Source organism: Scyliorhinus torazame, chromosome 1 (genome assembly GCF_047496885.1).
Source record: "Scyliorhinus torazame isolate Kashiwa2021f chromosome 1, sScyTor2.1, whole genome shotgun sequence".
NCBI lineage: Eukaryota > Metazoa > Chordata > Chondrichthyes > Carcharhiniformes > Scyliorhinidae > Scyliorhinus > Scyliorhinus torazame.
The window spans coordinates 30,919,481-30,936,869 of NC_092707.1; the positions used below are offsets into that span (position 1 = coordinate 30,919,481).

Here is a 17,389-nt window from a genome sequence, read left to right on the forward strand (position 1 = left end):
ATTATTTTGTTACTATCTGTGATGTTTGAGGGACCTTGCCGCATGCAAATTTGCTACCACGTTTCCGACATTACAAAAGTTGTTCGGGACAACCTGAGGTTGTGAATGGTGTGAAATAAGTTCAAGATTTTTCTTTCCCTCTTATTAGATCATTAAGCAATATTTTACTAGTATTGACCCTGTGGATAATACCCTCTTTAATTTTAAAACAGTAAACATCGACATAATGTCTTATGGCGATGCAACTCTGAGAGTGACCTGCAAGAGACTGTGAGGGATCCAATGTTCCAGAGCAGTAGAGCATCTATCCAACAGTACTTGAACAGGTGTAAAGCAGGAATTCAGCACTCATCTGAGGAGCAGCAACATAGCAGTATTGAAACATCTCCAAATGCAGGAGTAGCCAACAAGGTTAAAAGTGAGCCAATTAATTCCAATTACTATTTCAGGTGTCTGTCAGACCCCATTACAGACAGTGCCTTCGCCAAACAGCAGAGAGAGCTGGAACAGGTTAACCATGTGGAAACGGATACAATTCAGATGGATAATGCAGATTACAAGTCCACAGAAGATGGTGTCTGTGACACCGGAATACTTGACTCACCTCAGCTTAAAGATATTTACGGCAGTGAAAACAGAGTGCTAAGCCAACAGGGAAATACTTGCCTATTGTTTACAGCAGTGGAGGAGTCAGAAGAGGAAAATGAGAACATGCTGGATTTTGGTATGTACGATCAGGATGATCACATCATGGTGAATGGACCTAATGCAGAAAACGATGCAGAAGCAATTGCAAACCTCACGAGCATACTGGAACCAGATTCAACGTCACAGTTTGAAAGTCAATTCGATAAAGACAATGTGAACAATAACAATAACAGAACAGGAAATTATTTGAAAGAGGATGAAGTAAGTACAAATAATAAAAGAATTATGACCATTTTAACATACTCCAATCACTCATTCACTTCAATACAACCTTTCTGTTTGCTGGTTAATACACACTATAACAATTGAGTAACTGATGTAAACATATAAATCTTTAAAAAAAAGATACCTGTGATACTGTCAAGGTTCAACTTGTCTTTGCAACAATTGGATACCAGATTCACTAAAATATAAATCTTAATGTAGTTACATATCAACTTTTGCATCAGAGCAGTTTATTTCCTATTCGCCTGTAAGGCTAATCTAATCTGTAAAAGCACTCAAATACTCTACTTGATATGCTAACATTAGTAGGGTTATGTAGTTTACCTGATTTTTATTTGACTTTTAACTCATTGCATGGCCATGGTAAGACCAGACACTACAATATTGACTATTTATTTAATCTGGTGAAATTTAACTGGTGTTAATAGAAAATATTATTTGAAAAGGGCATTCTGTTGTTAATTTTGTAAGTCTGAGGAAAGGATATTTCGTTCCAAGAGTGATTTCCCGTACAAATAAGGATGTGGTATATGAAACAAAATGTTATTGCTTTAACCTAATAAATACAAATAGCTTTCAATTACCAGTTAAACAATGCTTATCAGTAAAGTTATGCAATAACCTTTAACTGCTATCTTGATTTCCGCTCAAACATCACCAAAATCCACTTTTAAATACAGTTAGCAGACTCAGGAAAATGTTCTGTAAAGATACATCTTGGATAAATCACTTGAGAAAGCGATAACTTTCAGGAACCAGCTGCAGATTCTTGCCTGTCTCAACTTACTGTTTAAACTCCCTATCCCGTTCACAGGCAAATCTTTAACTCACTGTCTTGAGATCAGCTGCTTCTGGTCTGTCACCAGTCAAATCTTTTTTAAAAAATAATTTTTATTAAAGGTTTTCATAAAATATCAATAACAAAATGAAAAAGAAACCCAACAGGGTTAAGTACAAAACACAGTCCAGAAAAACAACCCTCCATACCCCCCTCCCTCCCCGTACATAAATAATAAATTAACATTAACACCCCGACTTAATACAACAAGTATATACAACCCCTCAGACCCTCTAGTGTAAATAACAAAAACAAAAAAATAAAGTGACCCCCCCTCCCGAGTTGCTGCTGCCAGTGACCAATGTCTACCGCTCTGCCAGGAAGTCTAAGAACGGCTGCCACTGCCTAAAGAACCCTTGTACCGACCCCCTCAAGGCGAATTTCACCCCCTCCAACTTAATAAACCCTGCCATATCGTTGATCCAGGATTCCACGCTTGGGGGCCTCGCATCCTTCCACTGAAGAAGAATCCTTCGCCGGGCTACCAGGGACGCAAAGGCCAGAATTCCGGCCTCTTTCGCCTCCTGCACTCCCGGCTCCTCTGCCACCCCAAATATTGCGAGCCCCCAGCCCGGCTTGACCCTGGATCCTACCACCCTCGACACCGTCCTCGCTACGCCCTTCCAAAATTCCTCCAGCGCTGGGCATGCCCAGAACATATGGGTGTGGTTTGCTGGGCTCCCTGAGCACCTAACACACCTGTCCTCACCCCCAAAAAAATGACTCATCCTTGTCCCGGTCATGTCTGCCCTGTGCAGCACATTAAACTGTTTGAGGCTGAGCCTCGCGCACGATGAGGAAGAGTTCACCCTCCCCAGGGCGTCTGCCCACATCCCTTCCTCAATTTCCCCTCCCAACTCCTCCTCCCACTTATCTTTTACCTCCACCACCGAGGCCTCCTCCTCCTCCTGCATCACCTGGTAAGTTTCCGAGATCTTCCCCACTCCCACCCACCCCCCCGAGAGCACCCTGTCCTGTACTGTGTGTGGCCGTAGCCACGGGAATTCCGCCACCTGCCGTCTGGCAAACGCCCTTACCTGTAAGTATCTGAAGGTGTTCCCCGGGGGGAGCCCGTACTTCTCCTCCAGCTCACCCAGGCTCGCGAACTTCCCGTCCACAAACAGGTCCCCCAACATTTGTATCCCTGCCCTGTGCCACCCTGCAAACCCTCCACCTGTTCTTCCTGGGGCGTAATGGGGTCCCCGCCAAGGCCCCCACCTCCCCCCTGTGCCGCCTCCACTGCCTCCAGATTTTGAGGGCAGTCACCACCACCGGGCTCATGGTATACCACCTTGGAGGGTGCGGCAGCGGCGCCGTTGCCAGCGCCCCCAGACTCGTACCCACACAGGATGCCGTCTCCAGCCTCTTCCATGCGACCCCCTCCCCCTCCATCACCCACTTGCGCACCATTGTCGCATTGGCGGCCCAGTAGTGTCCACAGAGGTTGGGCAGTGCCAGTCCCCCCCTATCTCTACTCCACTCCAGGAACACCCTTCTCACCCTCGGAGTCCCTCGCTCCCACACAAACCCCATTATACTCCTGTTAACCCGCCTGAAAAAAGCCTTCGGGATGAACACTGGGAGGCACTGGAACAGGAACAAAAACCTTGGGAGCACCGTCATTTTAATTGACTGCACTCTACCCGCCAAGGACAACGGCAACGCGTCCCACCTCTTGAACTCCTCCTCCATTTGCTCCACCAGCCTTGTAAAATTAAGCCTATGCAGGGCCCCCCAGCTCCTGGTCACCTGGACTCCCAGATACCTGAAGATCCTCTCCGCCTTTTTTAGTGGGAGCTCGCCAATCCCCCTCTCCAGGTCCCCTGGATAAACTACGAACAGCTGGCTCTTCCCCATGTTGAGCTTGTACCCCGAAAAGTCCCCGAATTCCCTAAGAATCCTCATTACCTCCGGCATTCCTCCCACCGGGTCTGCAACATACAGCAGCAGGTCGTCCGCATAAAGTGACACCCTATGCTCCTCCCCACCACGCACCAACCCCCTCCAGTTCCTTGACTCCCTCAGTGCCATAGCCAGGGGTTCAATTGCCAGTGCGAAGAGCAGGGGGTATAAGTGACAACCCTGTCTCGTCCCTTGGTGCAACCGAAAGTACTCGGACCTCCTCCTGTTTGTGGCCACACTCGCCATCGGGACCTCATACAGCAGCCGAACCCACCTGACAAACCCCTCCCCAAACCCGAACCTCTTCAGCACCTCCCACAGGTACCCCCACTCTACCCTATCGAAGGCTTTCTCAGCGTCATATCGCCACCACTATCTCCGCCTCCCCCTCCCTCGCCGGCATCATGATATCGTTCAAAAGCCTCCGCACATTCGCGTTCAACTGCCTCCCCTTCACAAACCCCGTCTGGTCTTCATGGATGATCTGCGGCACACGATCCTCAATCCCCGTGGCTAAGACCTTCGTCAGCACCTTGGCATCTACATTTAGCAAGGAAATCGGTCTGCAAGACCCACACTGCAGGGGATCCTTGTCCCGCTTCAGGATCAAGGAGATCAGTGCCCGCCCCTCCCTTGCCTCATTGAAGGTTCTAACTAACAGCGGGCCCAACAGGTCCATATATTTTTTCATAGAATTCGACCGGGAAACCGTCCGGCCCCGGTGCCTTCCCCGCCTGCATTCTTCCTATCCCTTTGATCAGCTCCTCCAGCCCAATCGGGGGCCCCCAATCCTGCCACCAGTCCCTCTTCCACCTTTGGAAACCTTAATTGGTCCAGGAAGCGGCCCATCCCTCCCTCCTCCCGTGGGGGCTCGGATCGGTTCAATTCCTCGTAGAAGTCCCTGAAGACCCCATAGATGCCAGCTTCACTCCGCACTACAATCTCTCCCCCCCCCCCCCCCCGACCTTAACTCCCCCCGATCTCCGTAGCTGCGTCCCGCCTCCGAAGCTGATGCGCCAGCATCCGGCTTGCCTTTTCCCCATACTCGTAAATCGCCCCCTGGTCCTTCCTCCACTGCACCTCCGCCTTCCTGGTGGTCACCAGGTCGAATTCGGCCTGGAGGCTACGCCTCTTCCTCAACAATCCTTCCTCGGGCTCCTCCGCATACCTCCTGTCTACCCTCACCATCTCCCCCACCAGCCTCTCCCTCTCACCCCGCTCCCTCCGCTCCTTGTGGGCCCGAATGGAGATCAGCTCTCCCCTCACCGCCGCCTTCAGTGCCTCCCATACCATCCCCACTCGGACCTCCCCGTTGTCGTTGGTCTCCAGCTACCTCTCTATACTTCCTCGGACCCGCTCGCTCACCTCATCGTCCGCCAACAGCCCCACCTCCAAGCGCCACAGCGAGCGCTGGTACCTCTCCTCCCCCAACTCCCAAGTCCACCCAATGCGGGACGTGGTCCGAAATGGCTATTGCTGAATACTCCATATCCTCTACTCTCGCTATCAACGCCCTACTCGAGATGAAAAAGTTGATTCGGGAATAAGCCTTATGGACATGTGAGAAGAATGAAAATTCCCTAGCCCCCGGCCTTGTAAATCTCCAAGGGTCCACCCCTCCCATCTGGTCCATAAACCCCCTCAGCACTCTAGCCACCGCCGGCTTCCTACCCGTCCTAGACCTGGAGCGATCCAGTGCCGGGTCCAGCACCGTGTTAAAGTCTCCCCCCATTATCAGGCACCCCACTTCCAAGTCTGGGATCGGACCCAACATACGCCGCATAAAACCCGCATCGTCCCAGTTCGGGGCATACACATTGACCAGTACCACCCTCTCGCCCTGCAACTTACCACTTACCATTATGTACCTGCCGCCATTATCTGCCACAATGCTCGACGCCTCAAACGACACCTTCTTTCCCACCAAGATCGCCACCCCTCGATTTTTGGCATCCAGCCCTGAGTGAAACACCTGACCTACCCACCCTTTCCGCAATCTTACCTGGTCTGCCACCTTCAGGTGTGTCTCCTGAAGCATAACCACATCCGCCTTGAGCCCCTCCAGGTGCGCGAACACGCGGGCCGCTTAACCGGCCCATTCAGTCCCCTTACATTCCAGGTTATCAGCCGGATCAGGGGGCTACACTCCCCCGCCGACTAGCCATGACCCCTCCTTGGCCAGCCACGCGCCCGCACCCCACACCCGGCCCGTTCCCCACAGCGGCATACCCCCGTCTCGCTCCAGCTCCTTGACCATAGCAGCAGCAACTCGATTTCCCCCCCCGGACTAGGACCCATCCTAGCTGATTTGCTCCCCCCATTGCACTTCCGCAAGTCAGCTGACTCCTCCTGACCCTGGCCACTCCCGCCTCTCCTTCGACTCCTCCCATTGTGTGGCACACCCTCCTCTCCCGTCCCCATCCATAGGCTCTCCCCCCTCCCCTTTCTGTTCTCAACGCGGGAAACAACCCTCGCTTCCCCGGCCCCGCCCCCTCCCGTCTTCAGCGTGGGAAAAACGCGCGCTTTCCACCTACCAGGCCCCGCCACCTCTGACGCAGCTCCTTTTACAGGCCCGGTCCCCTCACCCCTGACACGGTCTTCCCCCTCCCCCGCGGGGCCCCATCTCATCTCCAAGAGCCCCCCGAACAACCCAACCAAAACAGTGCCCAACCCGCCCCAGCCACCCTCACCGACCCAAAAGAGACAAAACACAAAGAAAAGAAACCCGGAGCAATACAAAGGCTCCCCCCCCCCCCCCCCCCCCGAAACAAAAATAAACATAGCATATCAACCGTAGTCCCCAATTGCCCGTCCCGACACTCAATCTGTGTCCAACGTCTCGGCCTGAACAAAGGCCCACGCCTCCTCCGGAGACTCAAAATAATGGCGCCGGTCCTTGTAGGTAACCCACAGTCGCGCCGGCTGCAACATGCCAAACTTCACCCCCTTCCTGTGCAGCACAGCCTTCGCTCGATTGTACCCGGCCCTCCTCTTCGCCACCTCCGCACTCCAGTCCTGATATATCCGAACCTCCGCGTTCTCCCACCTGCTGCTCCTCTCCTTCTTGGCCCACCTGAGCACACACTCCCGATCGACGAGCCGATGGAACCTCACCAGCACTGCCCGCGGAGGCTCGTTAGCCTTGGGCCTCCTCACCAGCACTCTATGGGCCCCTTCCAGCTCCAGGGGCCCCTGGAAGGACCCCGCTCCCATCAGCGAGTTCAACATGGTGACCACATAGGCCCCCACGTCCGGCCCCTCCAGCCCCTCATGGAGGCCCTGAATGCGCAGATTCGTCCGCCTCGACAGATTCTCCATCTCCTCGAACCGCTCCTGCCATTTCTTGTGGAGCGCTTCGTGCGCCTCCACCTTTACCGCCAGGCCTAAGATCTCGTCCTCATTGTCAGAGATCTTTTGTCGAGCCTCGCGGATCGCCACTCCCTGGGCCGTCTGTGTCTCCAACAGCTTATCAATAGACGCCTTCATCGGCTCTAGCAGGTCCGTTTTAATCTCTCTGAAGCAGCGCTGGATACCCTCCTGCTGCTCCTCCGCCCACTGCATCCACGCTGCTTGGTCTCTGCCCGCCGCCATTTTGTCCTTCTTCCCTCGCACCTTCTTCGGGTCCACCACCACCTTTTTCGCCCCGCTCCTAGTTGAAGCCATATACTGACGGGGAGCTGTTGTAGACTCCTTCCCACACCGGGAAATGTCGAAAAAGTGACGTTGGGGGCCCTGAAAATAGCCCAAAAGACAGTTTTTGCGGGAGCCGCCGAATGTGCAACTTATCTCCGCATAACCGCAACTGGAAGTCATCAGTCAAATCTTAACTGAATTGTTTGGAAATAAATTACTAGTCTGTCTACAGACAGATCTTTAACTGAACTGTATTGTGAACAGCTGCTTGTCTTCTGTTCCCATCCCAATCTAAAACTAAACTCCTTAACATCTGATTGCTTGAGCCTCTGGCTCCTTCATTAACTAACTCATCTCACTAAGCTGAACACAGTGTCTATTTATCTACTCCCCGAGGAAACCCTCTTAATATAAACAAAGGTCCATCAGCCCAAACATTTAACGATGCTATAATTGCACCTCTTGTAACCACAAAGCCTGGCTGCCTTGCAAAACAGGATTTTAAAAAACATTACTGCAGCAGTCAGACACACACTAACCCAGGCCATTAACTCTTACTGCACCAAATACATATAATGCAATATATTGGATTGGATTTGTTTATTGTCATGTGTATAGAGGTACAGTGAAAAGTATTTTTCTGCGAGTAGCTCAAAGACCATTAAGTACATGAAAAGAAAAGGAAATAAAAGAAAATACATAATAGGGCAACACAAGGTACACAATGTAACTACATAAGCACCGGCATTGGATAAAGCATACATGGCTGTAGTGTTAATGAAGTCAGTCCATAAGAGGGTTGTTTAGGAGTCTGGTGACAGCGGGGAAGAAGCTGTTTTTGAGTCTGTTTGTGCGTGTTCTCCGACTTCTGTAACTCCTGCCCGATAGAAGAAGTTGGAAGAGTGAGTAAGCCGGGCGGGAGGGGCACATTCCCCCCGTGTCTGCATGGGTTTCCTCTGGGTGCTCCGGTTTCCTCCCACAGTCCAAAGATATGCAGGTTATGTGGGTTGGCCATGCTAAATTGCCCCTTAGGGTGGGGTTATAGGTGGGGGACTATAGGCCTAGGTAGGATGGTCTTTCAAAGGGTCGATGCAGACTCCATCAGTTGAATAGCCTCCTTCTGCATGGATTCTGCAGATAATAAAGGATGACTTGAGGACTATAGTCAGGCTGCATCTTGGCTCTGAAAAATTGATATGGGCAGTGATACAAAATGACAAGCGGCAGGAAATGCAGGTGTGAGTAGTTTATAGCCACTGTAACAGCAGCTATATTTTTGGACATAGTATTAATCAAAAAATAAGGGGTGCTTGTAACAAAGGCAATGGTATACTTGTGGGGATTTTAATCTTTATGTAAAATAGACAAATCAAACCAGCAAACATAATTGGTGGAGGTAGAGTTCCTGGAATGCAGGTGAGACTATTCCCTAGAACAATGTATCATTGAACCATCAAGGGGCTAAATTAGCTCTCTACTTGCACAACGAGACAGGCTTAATTAGTAATCTTATGGTAGGGGATCCTCCAGGGAAGAGTCCTCAGAATATGATAGAATTTCACATTGAGTTCCAGAATGACGTTCAAAGGTCTGAAGCTGCAGAATTAAACTTAAGCAAATTTCACCAATTACATGGGTATGAGGGGAGAGGTAGTTATGGTAAATTGGAAAATTGGATTAGAAGGTATAAAAGTGGATAAGTATGGCAAGCATTTAAAGAAATATTTAATGATTCTCAACACATATACATTCCATTGAGAAATAAAAACTTTGTGGGATAAGTGATCCATCCTTGACCATACAGAGAGGATAAGGATAGCACTCGATTCAAAGATGAGCCTTCTAATTCCAAGAAGTGTAGTAAGCCTAAGGATTGGGAGAGTTTTAGAAACTAGAAAAGATGACCAAAAAATGATTGAGTAAGAAATAGAATATGGGCGATATATTCAGAAATGTTTTCGTGCCTGCCTTCATTGCAGAAGATGCAACCAAAAACAGAATCCTCCCACAAATAAGTACCGAAAGACATGCTGTTAGGTGAATTGGACGTTCTGAATTCTCCCTCAGTGTACCCGAACAGGCGCCGGAGTTTGGCGACTAGAGGCTTTTCACAGTAACTTCATTGCAGTGTTAAAGTAAGCCTACTTGTGACACTAATAAGAATTATTATTATAAATAGTGGGAAACCAAGAGTCTAATGAGAGTGAGGTAGTTAATGAATATAATTAGTATATTAGTTAAGAAAAAGTACTGGCAAAGTTAATGGGACTGAAAGCTAACAAATCACCTGGATCTGATTGCGTACAAGCCCTAAATCCTAGCATCTAAAATAATTGACGACACTGATTGTGATCTTCAAAAATTCTCCAGATTCTCGAATGGTCTCTTGGGAAGGAAGTAAATGTAACAAATCTTCAAGAAAGGAAGGAGAGCAAAAATGGGGAACTGTAAGCCAAGTCAAGATTTCCCAACATCAGTTATCAGGAAAATGCTGGAATCTATTATTAAGGAAGTGGTAACAGAGCACTTAGAAAATCTTAATCTATTGAAGCCGAGTCATGTTTTTATGAAAGGGAAATAATACTTGACAGATTGTCTTTTGAGGATGTAACTAATAGACTGGATAAAGGGGAACCAGTTGATGTTGTAATGTGCTATATAAAAGGTTGTTTCACGAGATGTGCTCATGGGGCTGGAGGCAATATATTTGGAGGGATAAAGAACTGGTTTAAAGGACAAAAAATACTAGGAATAAATTGGATCATTTTCAGGTTGGCAGGCTGTTATTGGTGAAGTGCCACATGGATCACTGCGGAGGTTTCAGTTCTCTACGATCTATATTACGATTGATATAGAGGGGCAGAGTGTAATATATCCAGATTTAACAGCGATACAAATAAGAATACATAATTGAGTAGCCATGGAATTGATAGATGGAATATAATGTGTTTTTTTATTAGAATGTTTTCATAATAACACAAACTAGAAGAAAAGAATCCAAAAAATCACAAGCCAGTATAAAAACATTTTTAAAACACCCACCACATAATTAACTGACGGTGACTAACTCCTTAAAGGAACTAAATGGTTGCTATCTTGGGTAGAATCTCTCTACCAACCCCCTGATGGTGAATTTGACTTTCTCCAAATGTAGGATTGACTTTTAAGTCACCCTACCAAACAGAGGCACTGTGCTGAGTGGGAGACCTCCAACCAAACAACATTTGCCTCCGGGCTATCATTGAGGCAAAGGTGACAAAGCCGTCTTTATCCCAGACTGAATCACTAGAGAGTCTGACAACCCAGCGGACACTAGTCTAAATGGAGTATCTCCAACATGGTATTAAAGATTGAAACCCAGAAGTCTACAAGTTTGGAGCAGAACCAGAACATATGCGTGTGGCTAGCCGGGCCAAGAGAACAGTGATCGCACATATCCTCAACATTTGGGAAAAACCCATTCATCCTTTCCCTAGTCAACTGTGCCCTGTGTAGCACCTTAAACTGAATTAGGCACAACTGAGCACATGAGGATGTGGAGTTGACTCTGTGAAGAGCCTCACCTGTACGAATAGGGCCCAATTCACTTTCCCATTTCGCCCTCACACCGTTTAACAGAGCAGAATCCGGTGAGAGAATATGGCCTTAAAGGTCCAAAATAGACAGGTTGAACCAGGGATAGATTCCTCTTCATCAAGGAAGAAGGTGGCACCAAAGGAAAGGAAGAAAAAGCCATGGGCAAGATTCTCCACTCCCGCGCCGGTTGGGAGAATCGCCTGGGCCGCCAAAATTTCCCGGGACGCCGGTCCGACGCCCTCCCATGATTCTCCCAAGCGGCGGGAACAGCCCAGTCGAGTTCCGCTGGCTGCAGGCCGGAGAATCGCCGGAGACACCCAAAATGGCGATTCTCCGGCACCCCCGCTATTCTCAGGTCCGGATGGGCCGAGCGGCCAGGCCAAAACGGCGGGTTCCCCCCGGCGCCGTCCACACCTGGTCGCTGCCGTCGAGAACGGTGCGTGAACGCTGGGGGGGGGGGGGGGCGGCCTGAGGGGAGGATCCTGCACCGGGGGGGTACCTCAAATGTGGGGTGGCCCGCGATCGGTGCCCACCAATCGTCGGGCCGTCCTCTCTGAAGGAGGACCTCCTTCCTTCCGTGGCCCCGCAAGATCCGTCCGCCATCTTCTTGCGGGGCGGACTTAGAGAGGACGGCAACTATGCATGCGCGGGTTGGCGCCGGCCAACACACGCATGCGCGGATGACGCCAGTTATGCGGCGCCAGCCGCGTCATCTATGCGGCGCCGCCTTTACGTGGGTGACAAGGCCTGGCGCGTGTAGATGACGCGGCCCCAATCCTAGCCCATTGTCAGGGCCTGAATCGGTCAGGATCGGGGCCGTTTCGCGCCGTCGTGAACCTTGACGGCGTTCACGACGGCGCGGCCACTTCGGCGCGGGAGTGGAGAATCCCGCCCCATATGTGAGAGGTCACAAAATTGAAAATACCGAAAAGGACTGGAGTTGGGCAGCTGGAATTTCATCAGCTAACTCCCTAAAACTAGTAAACTTCCCATCCATGCACAGGTCCCCAAAACACTCCAGACCCCTCATTCTCCCAAGATTTAAATGTTGGGTTCAAACTAAAAAGTAGGAAAAGGTGATTGTTGCAAGTGGGGTCGAGTGAAGACAGGGAAAGGAGCTGAGTGTTGTCTAAACTGTTTCCAAATCCTAAGAGAGGAGACCACTAGTGGGTGTGAAGAAAACCTAGTGGGGGAAAAGGGGCAATGGTGCAGTGACTATGGCAAGAGGTGTAGAAGTAGTGCAGGAGCGAGCCTCCATTTGCCCCCAAATAGAATGGGGTCACTGACCCGCAACAACATTTTTGAATGTTCGCGACCCAGTAATAAAACAAGAAATTGGGGAGGGCCAAGCCCCCGACTGTCTGTCCCTTTGGAGCAGAACGCTTCGGATTCTGGGATTCCTGCCCACCCAAATAAATGAGGTCATCAATTTGTTTTGTTTTTTAAATTTAGAGTACCCAATTATTAGTTTTTTTTCCAATTAAGGGGCAATTTAGCGTGGCCAATCCACCTATCCTGCACATCTTTGGATTGTGGGGGTAAAACCCACGCATACACGGGGGGAATGTGCAAACTCCCCACGGTCAGTGATCCAGAGCCAGGATTCGAACCTGGGTCCTCAGCGCCATAGGCCGCAATGCTAACAACTGTGCCACATGCCACCCGAGGACATCAATTTGTTAACCTTCATAAAAAAGGATTTGGGCAGAAAAATGAGAAGACATTGAAAGAAAAAGAAAAACCTCAGGAGCAAGTTCATTTTCATACTTTGAGTCCCACCTATCAAGGAAGCAAATCTATTTTGACACTATTAACCAGACTTGTGTAATTCATCTTCTGAAGTGAGGCTCAGCTGTGAGCCACCCGGTCCCCCAGATAGCAAAAGCTTGTATTAGAAAGGCAAGAAAGTAACGTCCCCAATTGGGCTCGCCTCCCATGGGGGTTACCTGGGAAACATTCACTTTTGTCTAAATTCAGTTTATGCCCAGAGAAGGAGCCGAAGGTGCTAAGCAACTTCATTATGCCGTCGATTGAGGGGAGTGGATCTGCAATATAAGGAAGTAAGTCGTCCACAGAGAGGGGCACACCATGCTCCACCCCATCTCAGATAATACCCCTCCATTGACTAGAGGACCTCAATGCTCCAGAGAGCGGCTCTGTTGCCAGGGTGAACAAGAGCGGAGAAAGTGGGCAGCCCTGTCTAGTGCCCCTATTCAAGGGAAGATAATCAAAGTTCAAAGCGTTCGTACGAACACATGCATTAGGGACATTAAATAACAGGCAAATCCAGAAGCAAATTTATGACTAAATCCAAACCTCCCAAGAATCTCAAAGAAATACTCCCATTCCACTCTGTCAAATGTCTCCTCAGCATCAAGAGGAACTGTCACCTCTGGTTCGGTACTGGGGAGGGGGAAAGGGTGACATTTAACAGGTGACATATATTGTCGGCCTTTCATGAAGCCTGTTTGATCCTCCAAAATTCAATTTGGGAGACAAGGCTCCAACATCTTAACAAGTAACTTGATGTCCGCATTCAAAAGTGAGGTCTGAACCACATGTCAAGTCCTTGTCCCTCTTAAGAAGGGAAATGGAGGCTTGAGTGAGGGTCGGAGACAGCAATAGGGAATCCTAGTACATGTCCAATAATAAAGATAAGCTAGGGCGGCATGTGGCGCAGTGGTTAGCACTGGGACAACGGCGCTGAGGACCCGGGTTCGAATCCCGGCCCTGGGTTACTGTTCGTGTGGAGTTTGCACATTCTCCCCATGTCTGCGTGGGTTTCACTCCCACAACCTAAAGATGTGCAGGTTTGGTGGATTGGCCACGCTAAATTGCCCCTTAATTGGAAAAATAATAATTGGGTATTCCAAATTTTTTTTTAAAAATAAATAAATAATGGTACAAGCTCCCCGAGAACTTCTTGCAAAATTCATTCAGAAAGCCATCCGGGCCAAGAGCCTTACCAGATTGCGTCAGCCCAATCCATTTGACCTATCGAGTCTGCACCAGCCCTTGCAAAAAGAGCACTCTATCCCCGTAACCCAACCTAACCATTTGGATTTAGCATAGCCAATCCACCTAATCTGCACATCTTTGGACTGGGAGGAAACTGGAGCACCCGGAGGAAACCCACGCAGACACGGGGAGAACGTGCAGATTCCGTACAGACCGTGACCCAAGCCGGGAATTGAACCTGGGACCCTGCAGTTGTGAAGCAACAGTGCTAACCACTGTGCTACCATGCAGCTCTCTAACCAGATTCTAGCAACAAATCAATGAAGTGCAGGGCATGGTCCTAAATACAATTACTGAGTACTTGAGAACCCTTTCCAAAAAAAAAAAATCAATGTCAGAATATGCATGGTGTGCCTCACGGTGCCGAGGTCCCAGGTTCAATCCCGGCTCTGGGTCGCTGGAGTTTGTACATTCTCCCCGTGTTTGCGTGGGTATCTCCCACAATCCAAAGATGTGCAGGGTAGGCGCATTGGCCACGCTAAATTGCCCCTTAATTGGAAAAAATGAATTGGGTACTCTAAATTTAAAAAAAAAAAAAGAATATGCATGGTGGACATGTGAAAAATTCAAGATGTCTCTATCGTTCGGGTGCAAAGAGTGCCAAGGATCCAACCCCAGCCCACCCATCTGAGTCATAAAAACTCTAAGCTCATTTTCTAATCAACTACTACAATGAGCTGCATCGAACCCTCCCAAGCCACTCCTGTTAACTAACTCCCTAGTTAGCAGGGAGACTCCCAACTAGAGAAAAATAAATAAACTAGAAAAATACCAAAACCTCATTTAACTTGCACGATCCACTAACGAATAAATGTTGCGCTGGACATCAATGTTGACAAAAGAAAGGAAACTATATATTAATATAAAGAACAAAACTTCACATAGTACAAACCTCAAATCTAATCAAGGGCAATAAGAACACAACCCCGACAAGAAGAAGAAAAACCAAAATACAAATAATACAACATGCCCGTTGATGGAGCCATGAACCAAATTAGACAGCACACAATTTGTGCCACTTAACAAAACATCTCTCGGCTGTCAAAAAAAGTATTTTTCCTCAGATGCGACTCTTGAGACAAGCTGGATAGGTCATCCCAAACCTGACTCCACTCTTGTACAGGGCGGCGTTCACTTCATTAAACGTGGCTTTTTTTTCGCTAACTCAGTGCCCATGTCCTGATACAGTCTAATGGAGTGGCCTTCCCACTTGAAATCAAGGTGTTCCCTTGCCCATCATAGAACCCTCTCATTTTCCTTAAAACTGTGGAATCTTACAATCACCATATGGTAATCTCAGAAAGAAGCTTTGGTAAAAGTGAGCAATGGGCCCGGTCCAATTCAGACGGGGATGCAATGTCTGAGAAATATTCCATAGGTATATGGCCCTTGATTCCCTCCGTCAACCCCACAATCCGGATGTTCTGCCTCCTGTACCTGTTTTCAAGGTCATTCAGCTTTGCTCTTAACAACTTATTAGTTCCAACCACTGAAGTGAGATCAGACTCCAACGTGGCAATCCCATCACTGTGATCCGATCAAGTCATCTCCATACTCTTAATCGTGACTCCATTTACTTCAATGGTCTCGCTAGTTTTTACCAGAGCCACTCAAATGGGGGCCGAGGCCTCTTCAATTGGTCTTTTAAGATCCTCCGACACGATTTGTCAGTGCTTCTCAATTTCGGCAAAGGACTAGTGAGAATCTTGGCCGTCAGTGGAGTGGACAGAGAAAAATAAGCCATCTTACTTCCCATTGAGCCCCGAGAGGCTACAGACTCCGTCAAAGAGTTGCTGCTCCAAGCTTTCTGGGCATCTCAACAAAAAGAGAACAATGATTATCGTAAGTTTCCAAAAGATAATCAGCCTGTGGCGGTAAGAAAAAGAGCAAAAAGATCAGTTCTCCAGTGGGAGCCACCTCATGCGCATCTTCCGCTTACATTATACCACATTGACACTTAGTCACTTTTTTGGACCCTGGGGAGTTTCTCACTGGTTTAGCCCACACTTAGAATTATTTTTTGCACTTGGGAGCTGAACTCCGAGATCCGGCTGCTGTTTTGAAAGGGTGCTCCAATCTCTAAGTGAACATGTGGGTCCCCCCACCCATGGACAATGTCACCACCCACTCACATGGACACTACCCGCTACCCCCCCCCCCCCCCCCAAGTATGGATACTTTGCCACGGGGTCCCTGGGGGTGCCCCCTCTTCAGGCCACCTTACAGCACCCCCTCCCTTCCAGGACACCCACCCATCATCTTGCCACACACCCCAACTTTCCAGAGGCCCCAACTTACCTGCACTCCTCCACCCTAGCACCTGAGTAGATTTCAATGCACCCCTCCACCGGAGACCTTACCGCCCTGCGCGAGCGTCCACCCCCTTAACATTCCATGCGACCCCCCAACCCTCCCTCCACCCCCTCTCCCTTCCTCCCCCACACCCTTCCTTAACCCCCCCCCCCACCACTGTGAACCATGCGTGTGGCTAAAGATGCCCTCTGTATCTCCTCAGGAATAGCTTTCTCACAACCGTCGGGAGAGGATCCAGACTGGCGGTGGTGTGCTAGACATTCCTCTCCGCCTTCAAAGAGCATGCCGTGGAGGTAACCGCGGTGGCCGAGACTTGCGGGTGCCACAGAGGTGAAGAACCACCCGGCCTCAGCCAAAGGACCTGTCAAACGTGAGTTGTTATTGCCTTACTGACTGACCTGTCCCTCCCACTGACCACATTTCCATTCTCCCGCAGGTCCTTCAGTAACAGCGCCGGCCCATCCCATGTAGCCTCCAGCCTCCCAGGAGGACACTTCGGAGGAGAGCTAAGAGGATACCACGATCGAGGCAACCCAGATGTCATCGCCAATCTCCACCAGCGCAGAAACATGCACCTCGGTGGGAAATGATAGTGGTCAGGCTTCTGGGGCACAATCTGGTGAGCACCATACTGCTGTTGATGTACGCCCAGTGGAGGCAGAAACCCCCAGGCGAGACAGCAGTCGGAGGTCTGCTGGATCCCAGGATCGAGCTGGGTCCCAGCCTGATGCTGAGCCTGTGGAGCTGATGGAGACGTTGGGGAGCGGTTGGACATTCAGAAGGAGATGTCAGCGACACTCCAGCAGATCCATATCCGATTAGAGGATTCCCAGAGGCTACGGGCGCAGGAGATGTCACCGGCATTGCGTGGCACCAAAGCCAACACTGCAAGGGTGGCAACCATAGTGGAGAGCCTGGTCCACGACATCGGCACCATTAGTGAAGGTGTCCAAGGCATTGCATAATCGGTGACGGCTATGGCTGAGGGTCTCAGCAGAATGTCCGATTCACTGGAGGATGTGACCCAGTACCATGCTGACCTATGGCTCTCAGAATGGAATGGCCGAGACGCTGCAAAGCTTGTCCTAGTCCAGGTGGCATTGCTGCGGCGCTGCAGAGCATGGTCCAGTCACTGAGGAGCGTCGCCGAGGGCATCGACACCATGGTGTGGACCAT

The 17,389-nt window shown here is 49.5% G+C and overlaps 1 protein-coding gene across 1 annotated transcript in view; it reads left to right on the plus strand.

Annotated features, from left to right (window-relative positions):
* Nucleotides 1-17,389, plus strand: part of LOC140394774 (protein phosphatase Slingshot homolog 1-like) — a 127,372-nt gene that overhangs the window by 103,643 nt on the left and 6,340 nt on the right. The window contains exon 14 of the mRNA XM_072481994.1: nucleotides 213-909. Coding sequence (XP_072338095.1) covers nucleotides 213-909 — 697 coding nt within the window. The remainder of the gene's footprint in view (nucleotides 1-212; nucleotides 910-17,389) is intronic.